Consider the following 17,575-nt stretch of genomic DNA (forward strand, 5'->3'; position numbering starts at 1 on the left):
CTAGCTCGAAAACTACCTGATAATTTTAATGAAGCCAAGCTGATAACCTTCAGCATGCTGATATTCTGTGCAGTGTGGATCACCTTCATCCCAGCATATGTCAGCTCTCCTGGAAAATTTACTGTAGCTGTGGAGATATTTGCCATTCTGGCCTCCAGTTTTGGACTGATCCTGTGTATATTTGCCCCAAAATGTTTTATCATTTTATTGCAGCCAGAAAAGAACACCAAGAAATATTTAATGAACAAAAACTAGTTTTAAATTGTCAAAAGTTTGCAAGCTAGATGGAAACATTAAATGATCAAAATAGATTAAACTACTAACATTTATTAAGGTATGTTCTGTAATTCTGAATTTTTGTTCAATGTTATATTTAGAATTAATTATTTAAATGTATGCATTATGTGATGTAACTCTGACAATGGTATCCTAACTTTGTGTTGTTATTGACAATTTCTACTGTATTTAACACATGAAACAAAATAAAGTCAAAAATTAAAACTATATTGCCTAATTTTTGAGTTCACATAAGTTTGATGCCATTTTTAAAATCAGTAACATCTTAATTCAAATTTAAACAAAGTTCATATAGAAAATTGATGCCTAATCAATAAATTTGGAAATCTATGAAACGTTTTCAATTTAAAAACTTATTTTGGTAAAATCTAAGTCATCATTAGATTGAATAGGGGTATCCTTTAGTCAGCTAAATGGCGGCTCTGGTCTGGTGTCAGAGATGATGTTGCATAATATTGTGAACTATTCAGTCAAAAGCTTCCAAAGCCATGACATCATCTGAGCTTTCCCAAACTGTTTAAAGGCATAGTAATTTTAATATATGTAAACTACTGACTTTGGGGAAAGTAATAAAAAAATGACCTAACTCACTATTTGGGCATTTAACAAGTAGGATTAAGTTTGGGAATCCTAATTTCTTTTTATACAGCCTCAAGTCTGACCTCAGCACAGCTGCTGACACCCACACTGCCCCATCTCTGCCACTGCTCCCACAAGCCCTTCCCGGGATATTGCCACCATAAACCCAGTTCAGATCTTTTCCACCACTGTTACCTCCATAGAGTTTTCACCAAGTCAAGTTCCTGTTTCCAAAGTTTTGCTTCTTTGGTTGGTTTCTTGCTGTGGTTCTACATATAAGTTTTGGCTTCTGCTTTCCCATGCAAATCAAATCTTTGTTTTTAATGAGCTCACCGGCTTTGCACCTTGTTTATTAGTCCCTCAGTATACATGTTTATCTTCAGTATTTCATCAATTCAGTTTCCTTTGTTCTTTGCAAGATCTTTTTTTATTCTATTTTCTGTCAAGTTGTATGTTGAGTTCAGTATTTTGTCAGTTCTTGTTTTGTTAAAGTTGATTTATTCTGTTATGGCAGCACCCTTATTGGAGTGTTGGTCTTTGTCTGAGGGGCCATCCACACAAAAATGGTGTTATGCAAATATGCAAATGCTTTTTAAATGTTTAGAGTTTAAATAATGACAAAGGTATAGCTGTTTTGGTCAAGCACAATCACATGCATAATTGCATTATGTCTTGTGATCTTTCATATTCTGTTAGTGCTAGAAATATGTGTTGTGAATTAGCAGTCATTTTGAATTGGGTTGACTTCAAAAGTTAAGGTGTTGTAAATGTACAGTCAGTATTTAATTTCAGAGTGTCATTGAAATCTCTCCAGTTGGTAATAAGATATCTTTCTAACAGACAAACAGGGCTGACTCCAACAATTGTTGCCAAAGACTTCAGAAAAGATGTTGTGCAAAGTATGTATTGGAAAAAATGCTCAGCTACCACATCAATTTTTAGCTGAATATTTGTAAAACTGGCTGAATTATAGCTATTATTTTTTGAATACAGTTGGCTGCAATAGAGTTTATTCCTATAGTTAATAGTAACATTTTAAACACAGATGTTGTTAAAGCAGTTAGTGCTCGTAGTGTAGGATGGGGATCACTCTCAGTTACTAACACATCAAATTTAGCATCAATATTTATAAAACTAATTGCGTTATATCCATATTTGTGTCTGATAAAATTGCTTTGCTGTGACTGCTATCTTGAATCAGGTTAACTACAAAGTTAATCAGTTGTAGATGTCAACCCAGTGAATAATTTCTGAAAGTTTCAGTAACATTTTTTCACTGATTCATTCAAATTTTGCTAACAATACAGGCAAACATGCACACATAAACATGGACAAAACCATTACCACTCTGCCTTCACCTTTGGTGGCAGACAATAACAATCACAAGTTGAGTGTGTCCTGTTTCTGATGCATGATCACCTGACCTGTAGGAGGTACATAAACCAACAAATACACGTTACACTCAAATACAGACGATATAGGAATGGAGATTAGATCTGTTTTTATTGGTCTGAGAGCAGCAGTGAGTTTGTTGGAGCTGATGTTAGTTGTTGTCTATGGTGGGTCTCTAGATGGCCTAAAACAGGGGATTGAGTCTATAGAGGCTGTGACTGGTACTGTAGTTAGCACTGAGGCTTCATCAATGAAATGTACCCTGCAGGGTACCCCTCGGTTACCTGCATTCTCAGTGGATGGCGACTTTGTTATTGGAGGTGTTTTCTCAATTCACTACAAACAGCACACAGTGATTAATAACTACACCACAAAGCCTGAGCCTCTAAGATGCACAGGGAGGTTAGTAAGAGGTAGATGTTATGTAAAAATATGTTAGACCTATTTGAACAGAAATGATTGGATTTGCTGCAAAGTTTGCTGTGATGATGGGATGAAAAAAAAAAAAACAATTTTATGTTGTTTAATGAAACATATTTAGTTAGATAAATGCCAGGCATTATGTTCCGATTTTAAATTTATCATAGGAAATGCAAAACCCAAATGTTTTTAGATTTGATCTTTAATCAATATTGTTCTGTTAACTAAAATGTGGTTGGTTTTTAGACTGATATTTAATTTATTTTAATTTTATTTTGTATTGAAGGCAAACTATTTTCGTAAAGTAATTGCTGCATGTGGCATTCATTGTCCTAACTATTAACTTTCCTGTTTTTGTGTGTGCATGTATGTGTGTATTTGCTTATTAGCTCATTTGTGTTTCAGCTTTTATTTTTTGTTATTCCACTATTTATATCTAAATATCTTTCAACTCATGGATTCTGTGCAGCCTTCTTTCCCACCAACTGCATTATTCTCGCACAATAATCTATGCACTTGAGGAGATAAACAACAGCACCGATCTGCTGCCGGGCATCAAACTTGGATATCAGATCTATGACTCGTGTGCTTCAGTACCTGTGGCCATACTTGAATCATTTCAATTATCAAATGGCCTGGACCCTGTGTTTTACAAAGACAGCAATTGTTCCCAATCTGGTGCAATGATGGCTGTTGTTGGAGAGTCTGGGTCAACGCCATCCATCAGCATGTCACGCATCTTGAGTTCTCTTCTTATTCCTCAAGTAAAATATCTGAATTCATTGGAAATTAAAACTGTTGATAAAAACCCTTCTAATAAAAGTTATGTTTTTTTACTGTTAAACAACTTTGCATTTTTCCTCTCTTTAGGTGAGTCACGCTGCCTCCTGTGCCTGCCTGTCAGATAAGCAGCAGTTTCCAACTTTTTTCAGAACAATTCCCAGTGATCAGTTCCAAGCTGACATGCTGGCCAAGCTGGTGAAACACTTTGGCTGGACTTGGATCGGTGCTGTTCGTTCTGACTCAGATTATGGAAATAACGGCATGGCAACTTTTCTTGCTGCAGCGCAAAGAGAGGGGATCTGTGTGGAGTACTCTGAAGCCTTCTATCGATCTGACTCACTTGGCAAGATTCAGAGAATAGCTGATGTTATCCGCAGGTTTCTACTTGATTTATTTTGCTTGATTCTTTGTTAATGTGATTTTGTGAATGTTTATGTAAGCTAATGAACAACAACTAAAAGTAATTTCTATTAAATCCATAATAATAAATTAAATAGAAAATATAGAAATAAGAGTTTCACAACATTCCTTTGGTAAAAGTTTATGTTTTCTTCAATATGGTATACATTTAATATGTATAACAAAACTATATTTATAGATTATCCATCCATCCATCCAACCATTTCTTTACCCACTTCTCCTTTATGGTTTACGGGAAGCTGGTGCCTATCTCCAGCCATTACTGTGCCAGAGACAGGATACATCAAGGACAGGCTGCAAGTCCATCACAGAGCCACATAGAGACAATTGAGACAAACAACCATTTACAATTTCACTCAGCTAGGGACAATTTTAGAGTTACCAGTTAACCTAACAGTTAGTTTTTGGTTTGTGGGAGGATACCCATGTACCCGGAGTAAACTCATGTGAGCACAGGGAGAACATACAAACTCCAACCAGAAAGGCCAGAAGCGATCTGCAACCTTCTTGCTGGGAGGCAACAGCTCAAAGCACTGTGCCTATGTGCCACCCTAGTATAGGTTAATCAACATTGTCATTGTCTCTCCAGGTCAACAGCAACAGTTGTTGTGGCATTTACAGACTCCGGAGATATGAGGGTCCTGTTAGAGGAGCTGGCTCGCGAGCCTCCACCACTTCGTCAGTGGATAGGAAGTGAGGGCTGGGTAAATGATCCACACTTGATGAGCTTCAGTTTCTGTGAAGGGACCATTGGAGTTGCTCTTCAACACTTTGTTGTCCCAGGGTTGAAAGACTTCTTGCTGGATCTGTCTCCCAATGAAGTAGCTGACTCCTCAGTCCTTACTGAGTTCTGGGAGGATGCATTTAACTGCACACTGACAAAAAGTGAGAATGTTTTTATGAGTTGTTTTTTTTACCCACCCCTAAATAGTATATTATGTTCTTTTGATTTCATGATGATCTGGCAACTAAGTAATACAAATTTAATTTAATGTCATTTAATGACCTAATATCATCCTAACGATACCTGCACAAAGATATCATTAAGATTTCCTGAATTTCTTAAAATATTATTCAAGCCTCAGTTTGGGTTCAACCCCAATGTGACTATAATATCAGATTAGTTTAACAATTAGAATAGTTTGTATCGTATTATATGTCAACCTACAGCTTTCTGTACATAAAATCAGAAATATTTTTGCAATTCAGTTTTGACAGAATAAACATTCTGCCTTTGTCTTTACATGTCTTCAGGACTCGATTCAGAGAGGAGAGTGTGTGATGGAACTGAAGACCTAAAAACTCTCAAAAACCCGTACACTGACATATCTCGGTTAAGAATGCCTAACTTGGTGTACAAGGCTGTTTATGCAATAGCTCATGCCATTCACAATGCAGTGTGTGAGGAGACAAATCTCACCACTCAATGTGACAAAAACATCCAAATAGAGTCTAAACAGGTAAGTTGAAATAAAAAGCCAACAAAGCTTTTGTTGGTCACAAATTTATATACGATTACTTGAAATAGTCTTGGTTTTCTTACAATTTTCCTACATTTTATTCAGGTTTTATCTGAACTAAAAAAAGTAAAATTTTCCCTTAATGGATATACAGTGTCATTTGATGCAAATGGAGATCCTGTAGCTTTTTATGAGCTGGTGAACTGGCAGAAGAGTGAGAGTGAAGTTATTGAAGTGGTAACAGTGGGATACTATGATGCATCACTGCCACAAGGACAGGAGTTTCAAATCAACAAGAACCTAACCTGGATGGAGGGTGAAACACAAGTACAAAGACTAATGTCAAAGATTTTCGCAAACCACAAAAACAAAACAATCCAAAAATAAATGAATAAATCTGTGTAAGTTTATCTGTGTCTCTATGACAGGTACCAGTGTCAGTGTGCACTAAAAGCTGTCCTCCAGGAACCCGTAAAGTGTTGCAGAAAGGAAAACCCATCTGTTGCTACGATTGTATACCATGTCCTGAAGGAGAAATCAGTAATGCAACAGGTTATATTAAATGTTTTTATGCAAGTTTGCATCACTCAATATTTGAGTGCTAACAGCTCTTTCTGGTTTATGTTTTTAGATTCTCCTGATTGCTTCCCATGTCTCAGAGAATTCTGGCCTAATGCAGAAAGAAATGATTGTTTCCCCAAACCTGTTGAGTTTCTGTCCTTTGATGAAGTCCTGGCAATCATCCTGGCTGCATTCTCTGTTATTGGGGCCTGTCTGGCCATCGTAACAGCAGTTATTTTCTTTCATCACAGAACAACTCCAATTGTCAGAGCAAACAACTCTGAGCTGAGCTTCCTGCTGCTCTTCTCGCTGACTCTGTGTTTCTTATGTTCATTAACTTTCATTGGAGCTCCCTCTGAATGGTCCTGCATGCTGCGGCACACAGCTTTTGGCATCACCTTTGTTCTCTGTATCTCCTGTGTTCTTGGAAAAACAATAGTGGTTTTAATGGCCTTTAAAGCCACACTTCCAGGTAGTAATGTCATGAAATGGTTTGGGCCTCCACAACAGAGGATGACTGTTGTGTCTCTCACAGTCATTCAAATTTTAATCTGTACTGTTTGGTTGGTTCTCAGCCCTCCCTTTCCAATTAAAAATCTGACCACATACAAGGAGAAGATCATCCTGGAATGTGCATTAGGCTCTGCTGTTGGGTTCTGGGCTGTGCTCGGGTACATTGGCCTGCTGGCTGGTTTTTGCTTTGTGTTAGCTGTTCTAGCTCGGAAACTACCTGATAATTTTAATGAAGCCAAGCTGATAACCTTCAGCATGCTGATATTCTGTGCAGTGTGGCTCACCTTTATTCCAGCATATGTCAGCTCTCCTGGAAAATTTACTGTGGCTGTGGAGATATTTGCCATTCTGGCCTCCAGTTTTGGACTGATCCTGTGTATTTTTGCTCCAAAGTGTTTCATCATACTGTTTCAGCCAGAGAAAAACACCAAGAAATTTTTAATGAACAAAAATTAACTGTAAATTGTCAGGTTTAAAAATATAGTTGAAATCATGATAACTGCAGTATAGTTGAGCTTTCCCAGAATTATTTTTTTTATTTCTATTTAATTTATATTTCAAACAATATTTTTTTTCTTTTTCAGTTGAGTTCAACAAGATATATGCCACAGTAAAGGTGAAAAACATTTTGAAACGACGGATTGTGGTTTCACGTTTTTATATCACAAAAATATAACATTTTAACAGGCTTGTATAGACGTTTTATAGCCACTGTCACTCACAGTACTGCCTGCCCACTGTTAGTTAATAGTTTCTAATAGTTTAAATAATATATACATAGACTACTTAAGTGTGTGTATTTGTATGTATGCATGTACAATAAAAAAGGAAAAGATGAACTCTGATACTTTAAGGATCATTTTTACCCGATGAGAAAAGCAAAAAAGACATAACAGAGAATGCAGCCAGGATAATATAACTAGAAATGATGATCATATCATTTAAATACATAATAAACAATCACAGGATCACCTGACCTATAGGAGGTACATAAACCAGGAAATACACACTTAGACTCAAATACAAACAGAAGAAGAATGGCGATCATATCTGTCTTTATTGGCCTGCGAATAGCAGTGAGTTTGATAGAGCTGATGTTAGTTGTTGTCCTTGGTGGGTCTCTGGATGGTCTGAAACAGGGGACTGAGTCTACAGAGGCTGTGACTGGGGCTGGTGTCAGTACTGAGGATTCATCAATTAAATGCACCCTTCAGAGTACTCATCGCTTATCAGCATTCTCAATGGATGGTGACTTTGTTATTGGAGGTGTTTTCTCCTTACACTACAAAATTTACACTGTGATTTATCAATACACCACCAAGCCTGAGCCTCTGAAATGCACAGGGAGGTTAGTAAGAATTAGAAAATTTAGAAAAGAATTATAAAATATTTTTAACAGAAATGGTATGATTAGCTGCAAATATTTCTGTGATAATGAGAAAAAGTTGTATTTTTATAATATTTATAGTTAGATAAATTTCAGGCATTATGTACTTATTTTGTGTTTATAACAGGAAATGTTAAAATAGTTTATATTTAAACTTTTATTGTTATTTTGCACAGTTTTCTAAATTTAGGACTGATTTTTTGTTTCACTTTTGATTTAAAAAATTGTTATTAACTGATTGATTCTGTGCAGCCTTCTTGTCCCACAACTGCATTTCTCTCGCACCATGATCTTTGCAATAGAGGAGATAAACAACAGCACAGAGCTGCTGCCGGGCATCAAACTTGGATATCAGATCTATGACTCGTGTGCTTCAGTGCCTGTAGCTGTGCATGTAGCATTTCAACTATCAAATGGTCAGGACCCAGTGTTTTACAAAGGCAGCAATTGTTCCCAATCTGGTGTTGTGATGGCTGTTGTTGGAGAATCTGGATCAACACCATCCATCAGCATATCACGAATCATTGGTTCCTTTCTTATTCCTCAAGTAAATAATCTGAATTTCTTACAAACTAAAATCTTGAACTCCACCTGCTAAGTTGATTTCTTTCTTCTTCTTTTTTTACTATTAAAGCTACTTTCTTTCTTCATTCTTCCTGGTTTAGGTGAGCCACTCTGCGTCCTGTGCCTGCCTGTCAGATAAGAAGCAATTTCCAAGCTTTTTCAGAACAATTCCCAGTGATCAGTTCCAAGCTGATGCTCTGGCCAAGCTGGTGAAACACTTTGGCTGGACTTGGATCGGTGCTGTTCGCTCAGACTCAGATTATGGAAATTATGGCATGGCATCTTTTCTTGATGCAGCACAGAGAGAGGGGATCTGTGTGGAGTACTCTGAAGCCTTCGGTTGGACCGACCCACATAGCAAGATCCAGAGAGTAGCTGATGTTATCCGCAGGTTAAGTCATTTGTTGTAACTCAGACTAAAGAACTTTTTCTATTTATTATTTGTTGTTTTTGTTGTAGTCTTTTATTGTATTGGTTTTACCTTTGTTAAGTCTCCTTGGGCGTCTAGAAATGCGCTTAAAAATAAAATGTATTATTATTATTATTAATTCATTATAAAAGAAAAAAAGCATTTTTAACATGTTTGTTCAGGATTATTAGTCACGTGAAAAGTTCTCAGTATTCAGTAGTTAAAATTGTGTATGATTTTCTTCATTAGGATATAAACAAAATATGTATGTCAAAAATCTGGAACTGGGTGGTATGAGTCAAAGCTGTTTGTTGTCTCTCCAGGTCAACAGCACTGGTTGTTGTGGCATTTATGGATACTACAGAAGTGAGACTCCTGTTACAGGAGCTGGCTCGTGAGCCTTCACCACCTCGTCAGTGGATAGGAAGTGAAGGCTGGATAACTGACCCACAGTTGATGAGTTTCAGTTTTTGTACAGGGGCCATTGGAGTTGCCATTCAACAATTTCTCATCCCAGGGCTGAGAGACTTTCTGTTGGATCTCTCTCCCAGTAAAGTAGCTGACTCCTCAGTCCTTACTGAGTTCTGGGAGGAGGCATTCAACTGCACACTGACAGAAAGTGAGAAGGTTTTATGAGTTTTTATTCCACCAAGATAGTCCCTAACAACTGTACCATTACATATTTATTGACCTGCTATTTTGGCCTAATAACAAGTACACAAAGACATTGGAATTTCCCTTCATTTCTGAAATGTTTTATTGAAACTTCAGGGTGACACTATTATCAGATCATTTTATTAATTTAAACTCTCTGTTGTCTGTTTATAGATACTTGTAAATCTGTAGTTCTCCATAGATCAAATCAGAGATGTTTCAGTAGTTTAATATGATTGGAGTAAATATTCTACCTCTCTTTTAGGAGCTAATTCAGACAGGAGAGTGTGTGATGGAACTGAAAACATGAACATGCTCAAAAACTCATACACAGAAATTTCTGAGTTAAGAATTACTAACATGGTGTACAAGGCTGTTTATGCAATAGCTCATGCCATTCATAATACAGTGTGTCAGGAAACAAATCTCACCACTCAGTGTGACAAACACTTCAGATTGGAGTCCAAAAACGTAAGTTTAAAAAAACAAAACCATAAATTTTTTTGTCCGTCACAAAGTCTTATAACTTGTTTTATTCTAGAAATTGTTACCTCAACTTTTTAAATTTTCCTCAGGTGTTATCTGACCTAAAAAAAGTCAACTTTTCTCAAAATGGTTATCCTGTGTCATTTGATGTGAATGGGGATCCTGTAGCTTTTTATGAGCTGGTCAACTGGCAGAAGAGTGAGAGTGGAGTTATTGAAGTGGTAACAGTTGGATACTATGATGCATCACTGCCAAAAGGCCAGGAGTTTCAGATCAACAGGAACATAACTTGGGTGGAGGGTGGCACGAAAGTACAAAGCCTGATAACAATGACAATATTAACACAAAATGCTTACAAATCCTTACAAAAACAAAACAATAAAATTTATATTTATTTTTGTCTATGACAGGTACCAGTGTCAGTGTGCACTGAGAGTTGTCCTCCAGGAACTCGTAAAGTGTTGCAGAAAGGAAAACCCATCTGCTGCTATGATTGTATACCATGTCCTGAAGGAGAGATCAGTAATATGACAGGTAACATTGAAGGTTTAATATGCATATTTGCCTCCTTCAATTTCTGAACACTAACAGTTCTTTCTGATATCAATTTTTAGATTCTCCTGATTGCTTCCCATGTCCCAGTGAATTCTGGCCTAATGCTGAAAGAGATGCTTGTTTCTCCAAACCTGTTGAGTTTCTTTCCTTTGATGAAGTCCTGGCAATCATCCTGGCTGCATTCTCTGTTATTGGAGCCTGTCTGGCCATCATAACAGCTGTTATTTTCTTTCATCACAGAACAACTCCAATTGTCAGAGCAAACAACTCTGAGCTGAGCTTCCTGCTGCTCTTCTCTCTGTCTTTGTGTTTCTTATGTTCATTAACATTCATCGGAGCTCCATCTGAGTGGTCCTGCATGCTGCGGCACACAGCGTTTGGTATCACCTTTGTTCTCTGTATCTCCTGTGTTCTTGGGAAAACTGTAGTGGTTTTAATGGCCTTTAAAGCTACACTTCCAAGTAGTAATGCCATGAAATGGTTTGGGCCTCCCCAACAAAGAATGACTGTAATGTTTCTTACATTTTTTCAAGTTTTAATTTGTACTGTTTGGTTGGTTCTCAGCCCTCCTTTTCCAGTGAAAAATCTGACCACATACAAGGAGAAGATCATCCTGGAATGTGCATTAGGCTCTGCTGTTGGGTTCTGGGCTGTGCTCGGGTACATTGGCCTGCTGGCTGTTTTTTGTTTTGTGTTAGCTGTTCTGGCTCGGAAACTACCTGATAATTTTAATGAAGCCAAGCTGATAACCTTCAGCATGCTGATATTCTGTGCAGTGTGGATCACCTTCATCCCAGCATATGTCAGCTCTCCTGGAAAATTTACTGTAGCTGTGGAAATATTTGCCATCCTGGCCTCCAGTTTTGGACTGATACTGTGTATATTTGCTCCAAAGTGTTTCATCATAATATTTCAGCCAGAAAAGAACTCCAAGAAATTTTTAATGAACAAAAATTAAATGGAAANATATTTGCCATCCTGGCCTCCAGTTTTGGACTGATACTGTGTATATTTGCTCCAAAGTGTTTCATCATAATATTTCAGCCAGAAAAGAACTCCAAGAAATTTTTAATGAACAAAAATTAAATGGAAATTGTAACAGGCTTGAAAATTTGATGAATACATTACACTGTAATATTGGATTTATAACTCAGATGTTTTTGGGAATGTTTTGTAACTCTCATTCTTTGCTGAATTTAGGATAGACTGTTTGGATATATGGTCTGTCAAGTAATTCTAATGTTATCCTAATTTGTTTGTGGTTTCTTTGATAATTTTGAAAATAATCTGCATAATAAATAAAATAAAGTCCAAGGTCAAAAACACATTACATATTTGTTCATGTTTTCATTTCATTATGTTTGTGTAGATTCTCAGTCATCCAGGACAGGGTAAATAAAAAAACGTTCAAAGACAAAAACAGATGGACTTCTATTCCGTAGAAGTATTCCACAAGTATTTTTGTGAATGTTCTTTGTTTACATTAAATATATAAGATTTCTAGCAACGCTGAATGTAAACAATTAGAAAGACAAAAGTTGTTTTAGTTTTTTATCTTTCTTTCTATCCAGTTTATTAAATATCATGCTCATTGATCCCAGGATTAATGGTAAGTGAGAAGGGAAAATATGAAAAACTAGCCCTTTTTATGATAATTACTCAAGATTAGGAAATTGATGGGTTCTGTCTGAAGAGTGATGGCAGCCAATGTCTGTCCATTCAGCTTTGAGACTATCATAGGTGAGGTAAAAGACAAAACAAGTATTTTGTTTGTTCTAAATCAATGAGGATTTGTTCTGCTCTTGACTCTGAAGGAACTGAAAAGGGAGAGTGGTTTGATTAACTTCATCAATTATATTGTCTTTAATTTGCACAACCAGACATAAGAAGTAAGAAGAAAGTTCATCAGGGTCTGCAGACTTTAAAAGGATCTAGACCCTTAAACACTTTAGTAACCTTACTGACAAAGACATGGAAATGTGAGAAGGTATGAGTGTCTGAGGTTTAACTTACGGGAGGAGATGTAGGTGATTTACCATTAAAAACTGTATCCAATGAGGAACAGGAGGCAACAAAGTGTCTGTTAATACAATTAAGCATCTCAGGCTTACTTGACACAGGAATAGAGTCAACAAAGAATTGTGGTGGCTGTTCTGATGAGTGGATGTTGCCAGAAAGAGATTTAATGGATTGCCAGAAGTTCTTAGGGTTGTTAAGACACTTTATGGTTTGAGAAACAAAATTTCATGTTTTGCAGCTTTAATGGAAGCTATACAGTGATTTCCTAGTTGATGAAACTGCAACCAGAAAAAGGGGCCTGCTTATTTACAAAGTGGAAGAAAGTGTTATGAAAATAGTTCATTATGTTGGTGAGGAATCTCATTCATCCAACATTTTCCTCCATGAATCACTACCTTATCATGGTAGAAGATTAACCTCCCCGTTTTCCTTTTAGGTTCTTCCTTCGACTCCCAGGTTTCCCTCTGCATTTCCTTATGCCCTCCTGGATTATGTCTCTTTATTCCCATGTCATTTATTGTTACACCACACACCCTCATACCCCTTGACTGCCCTGCAGAATGTAACAGGCCAATTAAAAAAAAAAGATGCCCACCCCAGCATAGAGGGACTTCTGACCATGGCAGATGAGCTCAATCTACCCAAACATTTAACAGATCTACTGTGTTACATTTTATCAATAGCAGAGAAACTAATGACTTAACCTTAAATGATGATTCATTAAAAGCCAATGAATGATCAATGTGTGAGGACGTCATCATTCTGATGATCATCAACAGAAGGTATATATATTAGAACAAACACACACCCAAATACAGATTATCAAGGAATGGAGAGCAGGACTGCTTTTACAAGCCTGAGAACAGCAGTGAGTTTGGTGGAGCTGATTTCAGCTGTTGTCCTGGGTGGGTTTCTGGATGGCCTGAAACAAAACATTAAACCTATACAGGCTCTGTCTGGTGCTGTAGTTAGCACGGAAACTACATCGAATAATTGCACCCTCTGGATTACCCCTTGTGTACCTGTCTTCTCAGTGTATGGAGATTTTGTTATTGGAGGTGTTTTTACCATTCACTACAAACTGCTCACAGTGACTAATAACTACACCACCAAGCCTGAGCCTTTAAGATGCACAGGGAGGTTAGTAAGATGAAGAAAATATGTAAAACAATGTTTAATTTATTTGAATAAGTTCATATTTTGTGTTTAAAACTGCAAACACTAAAACATAGATAATTTCTGTTTAAATATTCATGAATAATTTGTAAATGTTAAAAATGTTTTGGTTTACTTTTAAATCAAAATATTATTATTAAGGCAATTTTAGTTTATTATTTCAGAAAAAAAAATTATTGCGACATCAGATAAGTCATTGTGTCAACTGTAAACTTTCTTGTCTTTATGTGCATTTGTTTAATGGCTTCATTTGCTCATTTGTCTTAGTTTTTTGTTGTTGTCATAATGTCAGCTCTCAACTGATTGATTCTGTGCAGCCTTCTTGCCCCACAACTGCATGTCTCTCGCACCATGATCTTTGCCATTGAGGAGATAAACAACAGCACAGAGCTGCTGCCGGGCATCAAACTTGGATATCAGATCTATGACTCATGTGCTTCAGTGCTCGTTGCTTTGCATGTGGCATTTCAACTATCAAATGGTCAGGACCCTGTGTTTTACAGAGGGAGCAATTGTTCCCAATCTGGTATGGTAAGGGCTGTTGTTGGTGAGTCCGGATCATCGCCATCCATCAGCATGGCACGCATCATTGGATCCTTACAAATTCCACAAGTAAATTATGTGATTTTGTTGCAAAATAAATTGTAAAATGTACCTGCTGATTTGAAAGCTTTGTTCTTTTACTAATAAAGCTACTTGATCTTTTTTTTCGCTTTAAGGTGAGCCACTCTGCTTCTTGTGCCTGCCTGTCAGATAAGCAGCAGTTTCCAAGTTTTTTCAGAACAATTCCCAGTGATCAGTTCCAAGCTGATGCTCTGGCTAAGATGGTGAAACACTTTGGCTGGACTTGGATCGGTGCTATCCGCTCAGACTCAGATTATGGGAATTACGGCATGGCGTCTTTTCTTGCTGCAGCAAAAAGAGAGGGGATCTGTGTGGAGTACTCTGAATCCGTTTCTCAGGCCGACCCACAGAGAAAGATTCAAAGAGTGGCTGATGTTATCCGCAGGTATCTAATTCACTGACTTTGCTTGTTTGGGGTTTTTTTGGTGTAAAGGTGGAAAAACAAAATGAAAAAAAAGAATAAATTTAAAAACTTTTTAGACTTAAATCAGAATAAACAATATTTCAATATTTAAGCAAAGATCTTGTAAACGTGTTTTATTTTATAAAAATTAGAACTAAAATCATGGTAAAAACTTAACATTCAGCAGTTACAGGTTTTTGTGTTTTCTTCATTAAAGCCTACATGAAATATGTATGTTAAATATCTAGTTTTGGTTAGTATAGCGTTGCTTTTATTGTCTCTCCAGGTCAACAGCTATAGTTGTTGTAGCATTTGCAGATACTTCAGATATGAGGATCCTGTTGAAGGAGCTGGCTCGGGAGCCTCTGCCACCTCGTCAGTGGATAGGAAGTGAAGGCTGGATAACTGACTCATACTTCACAAGTTTCAGTTTCTGTGCAGGAGCCATTGGAGTTGCCATTCAGCAATCTGACATCCCAGGGCTGAGAGACTTTCTGTTGGATCTCTCTCCCAGTAAAGTAGCTGACTCCTCCATCCTTACTGAGTTCTGGGAGGATGCATTCAACTGCACACTGACAGAAAGTGAGAGAATCTGTTATGTTTTTTTTTTAAAATAGATTTTTCAAAAATACAACTTATGTTGTTTTCGTCTGTTGATTATATAGTAACTGCAATTACAATTGTCATTATCTGTTTTTGACCTGATATCTAATGCTATCAACAACTGCACAAAAACATTACTGAAAGTTGCTGCCTTTCTGAAAAATCCTTCAAGTCTCTGATTTGGGTTTGAACCCAAAAGAAAATATAATATAGCACTAAAATCAGATCATTATATCATTTCAAATCATGTGCTTAGTGTAATGTCTAAACATACCGCTTTCTGTACATGAAATAAAAAATACTAGTACAATTTATCTCTAGAAGATAAAAAACATTCTGCTTCTGTCTTTCCGTGTCCTCAGGAGTCAATTCAAACAGGGGAGTGTGTGATGGAACTGAAGACCTAAAAACTCTCAAGAACTCGTACACTAAGATATCCCAGTTAAGAATGACTAACATGGTGTACAAGGCTGTTTATGCAATAGCTCATGCCATTCATAACGCAGTGTGTCATGAAACAAATCTCACCACTCAATGTGACAAACACTTCAGACTAGAGTCCAAAAAGGTCAGTTCAAATAAAAAGCCAATAAATTCATTTTGTGGTCGCATAGGCTTAAAGTTATTTTTAACAAGCAATTGTTGACATTATTTTATTTTATTTTATTCTTCTGCAGGTTTTATCTGAACTGAAAAAAGTAAATTTTTCTCAAAATGGTTATCCTGTGTCATTTGATGCAAATGGTGATCCTGTAGCTTTTTATGAGCTAGCCAACTATCAGAAGAGTGAGAGTGGAGTAATTGAGCTGGTAACAGTAGGATACTATGATGCATCACTGCCAAAAGGCCAAGAGTTTCGCATAAACAAGAACATAACTTGGGTGGAGGGCAGAACACAAGTAAAAAGCCTGATGACAAAGATTTTGTAAATAAACACTAAATAATCTGCTTTATGCAAGCAAAAAAAAAAAATCTGTTTTCATCTGTCTCTATGACAGGTACCAGTTTCACTCTGCTCTGAGAGTTGTCCTCCAGGAACTCGTAAAGTGTTGCAGAAAGGAAAACCCATCTGCTGCTATGATTGTATACCATGTCCTGAAGGAGAAATCAGTAATACAACAGGTTACGTCATGTGTTTTGTTTTGCATGCATCATTGCATTGCTTGTATTACATTCTTCTTAGACTTTTGTAATCAGTTTATATAATTTATCACATGAGTGCTAATATCTCTTTTATGAATAATATTTTCAGATTCTCCTGGTTGCTTCCAATGTCCAAGTGAATTATGGCCTAATGCAGAAAGAAATGCTTGTTTCCCCAAACCTGTTGAGTTTCTTTCCTTTGATGAAGTCCTGGCAATCATCCTGGCTACATTCTCTGTTATTGGGGCCTGTCTGGCCATCATAACAGCTGTTATTTTCTTTCATCACAGAACAACTCCAATTGTCAGAGCAAACAATTCTGAGCTGAGCTTCCTGCTTCTCTTTTCTCTGACTCTGTGTTTCTTATGTTCATTAACATTCATCGGAGCTCCCTCTGAATGGTCCTGCATGCTGCGGCACACAGCGTTTGGTATTATCTTTGTTCTCTGTATCTCCTGTGTTCTTGGGAAAACTGTAGTGGTTTTAATGGCCTTTAAAGCTACACTTCCAGGTAGTAATGTCATGAAATGGTTTGGGCCTCCCCAACAAAGAATGACTGTTGTGTTTTTCACATTTATTCAAGTTTTAATCTGTACTGTTTGGTTGGTTCTCAGCCCTCCCTTTCCAATGAAAAATCTGACCACATACAAGGAGAAGATCATCCTGGAATGTGCATTAGGCTCTGCTGTTGGGTTCTGGGCTGTGCTCGGGTACATTGGGCTGCTGGCTGTTTTTTGTTTTGTGTTAGCTGTTCTAGCTCGGAAACTACCTGATAATTTTAATGAGGCCAAGATGATAACCTTCAGCATGCTGATATTCTGTGCAGTGTGGATCACCTTCATCCCAGCGTATGTCAGCTCTCCTGGAAAATTTACTGTGGCTGTGGAGATATTTGCCATTCTGGCCTCCAGTTTTGGACTGATTCTGTGTATATTTGCTCCAAAGTGTTTCATCATATTATTTAATCCAGAGAAGAACTCCAAGAAATATTTAATGAACAAAAATTCATTGTGAAATGTCAGAGGTTCAAAAACTAGCTGAAAACATTACACTTTAATATTGCTTACATTACTCACATATAATGAAGTTTGTTTTTAATATAGTTTTTCAATATATATGTAGGAATT

General features: G+C 37.0%; 3 protein-coding genes across 3 annotated transcripts; all 3 read left to right on the top strand.

Annotated features, from left to right (window-relative positions):
• Positions 1–2,518: 2,518 nt before the first annotated feature.
• LOC108251350 (extracellular calcium-sensing receptor-like) lies at positions 2,519–6,936 on the top strand. The gene is made up of 8 exons (XM_017441609.3): positions 2,519–2,670; positions 3,158–3,452; positions 3,559–3,848; positions 4,481–4,776; positions 5,146–5,351; positions 5,457–5,678; positions 5,780–5,903; positions 5,983–6,936. Exons 1-8 carry the CDS (start codon positions 2,519–2,521, stop codon positions 6,879–6,881), a joined length of 2,484 nt encoding a protein of 827 aa, XP_017297098.2. The 3' UTR covers positions 6,882–6,936.
• Positions 6,937–7,593: 657 nt separating this feature from the next.
• LOC119617716 (extracellular calcium-sensing receptor-like) lies at positions 7,594–11,438 on the top strand. The gene is made up of 9 exons (XM_037979788.1): positions 7,594–7,773; positions 8,065–8,359; positions 8,478–8,767; positions 9,109–9,412; position 9,557; positions 9,705–9,910; positions 10,015–10,236; positions 10,336–10,459; positions 10,540–11,438. The coding sequence occupies exons 1-9, from the start codon at positions 7,667–7,669 to the stop codon at positions 11,436–11,438; spliced, it is 2,448 nt and encodes an 815-aa protein (XP_037835716.1). The 5' UTR covers positions 7,594–7,666.
• A 2,573-nt stretch (positions 11,439–14,011) lies between these two features.
• LOC108251352 (extracellular calcium-sensing receptor-like) lies at positions 14,012–17,575 on the top strand. Its single transcript, XM_037979791.1, has 7 exons — positions 14,012–14,287; positions 14,395–14,684; positions 14,989–15,284; positions 15,668–15,873; positions 15,983–16,204; positions 16,304–16,427; positions 16,558–17,575. The coding sequence occupies exons 1-7, from the start codon at positions 14,027–14,029 to the stop codon at positions 17,460–17,462; spliced, it is 2,304 nt and encodes a 767-aa protein (XP_037835719.1). The 5' UTR covers positions 14,012–14,026; the 3' UTR covers positions 17,463–17,575.

This window comes from Kryptolebias marmoratus, linkage group LG2 (genome assembly GCF_001649575.2).
Source record: "Kryptolebias marmoratus isolate JLee-2015 linkage group LG2, ASM164957v2, whole genome shotgun sequence".
NCBI classification, from domain to species: Eukaryota; Metazoa; Chordata; class Actinopteri; order Cyprinodontiformes; family Rivulidae; genus Kryptolebias; species Kryptolebias marmoratus.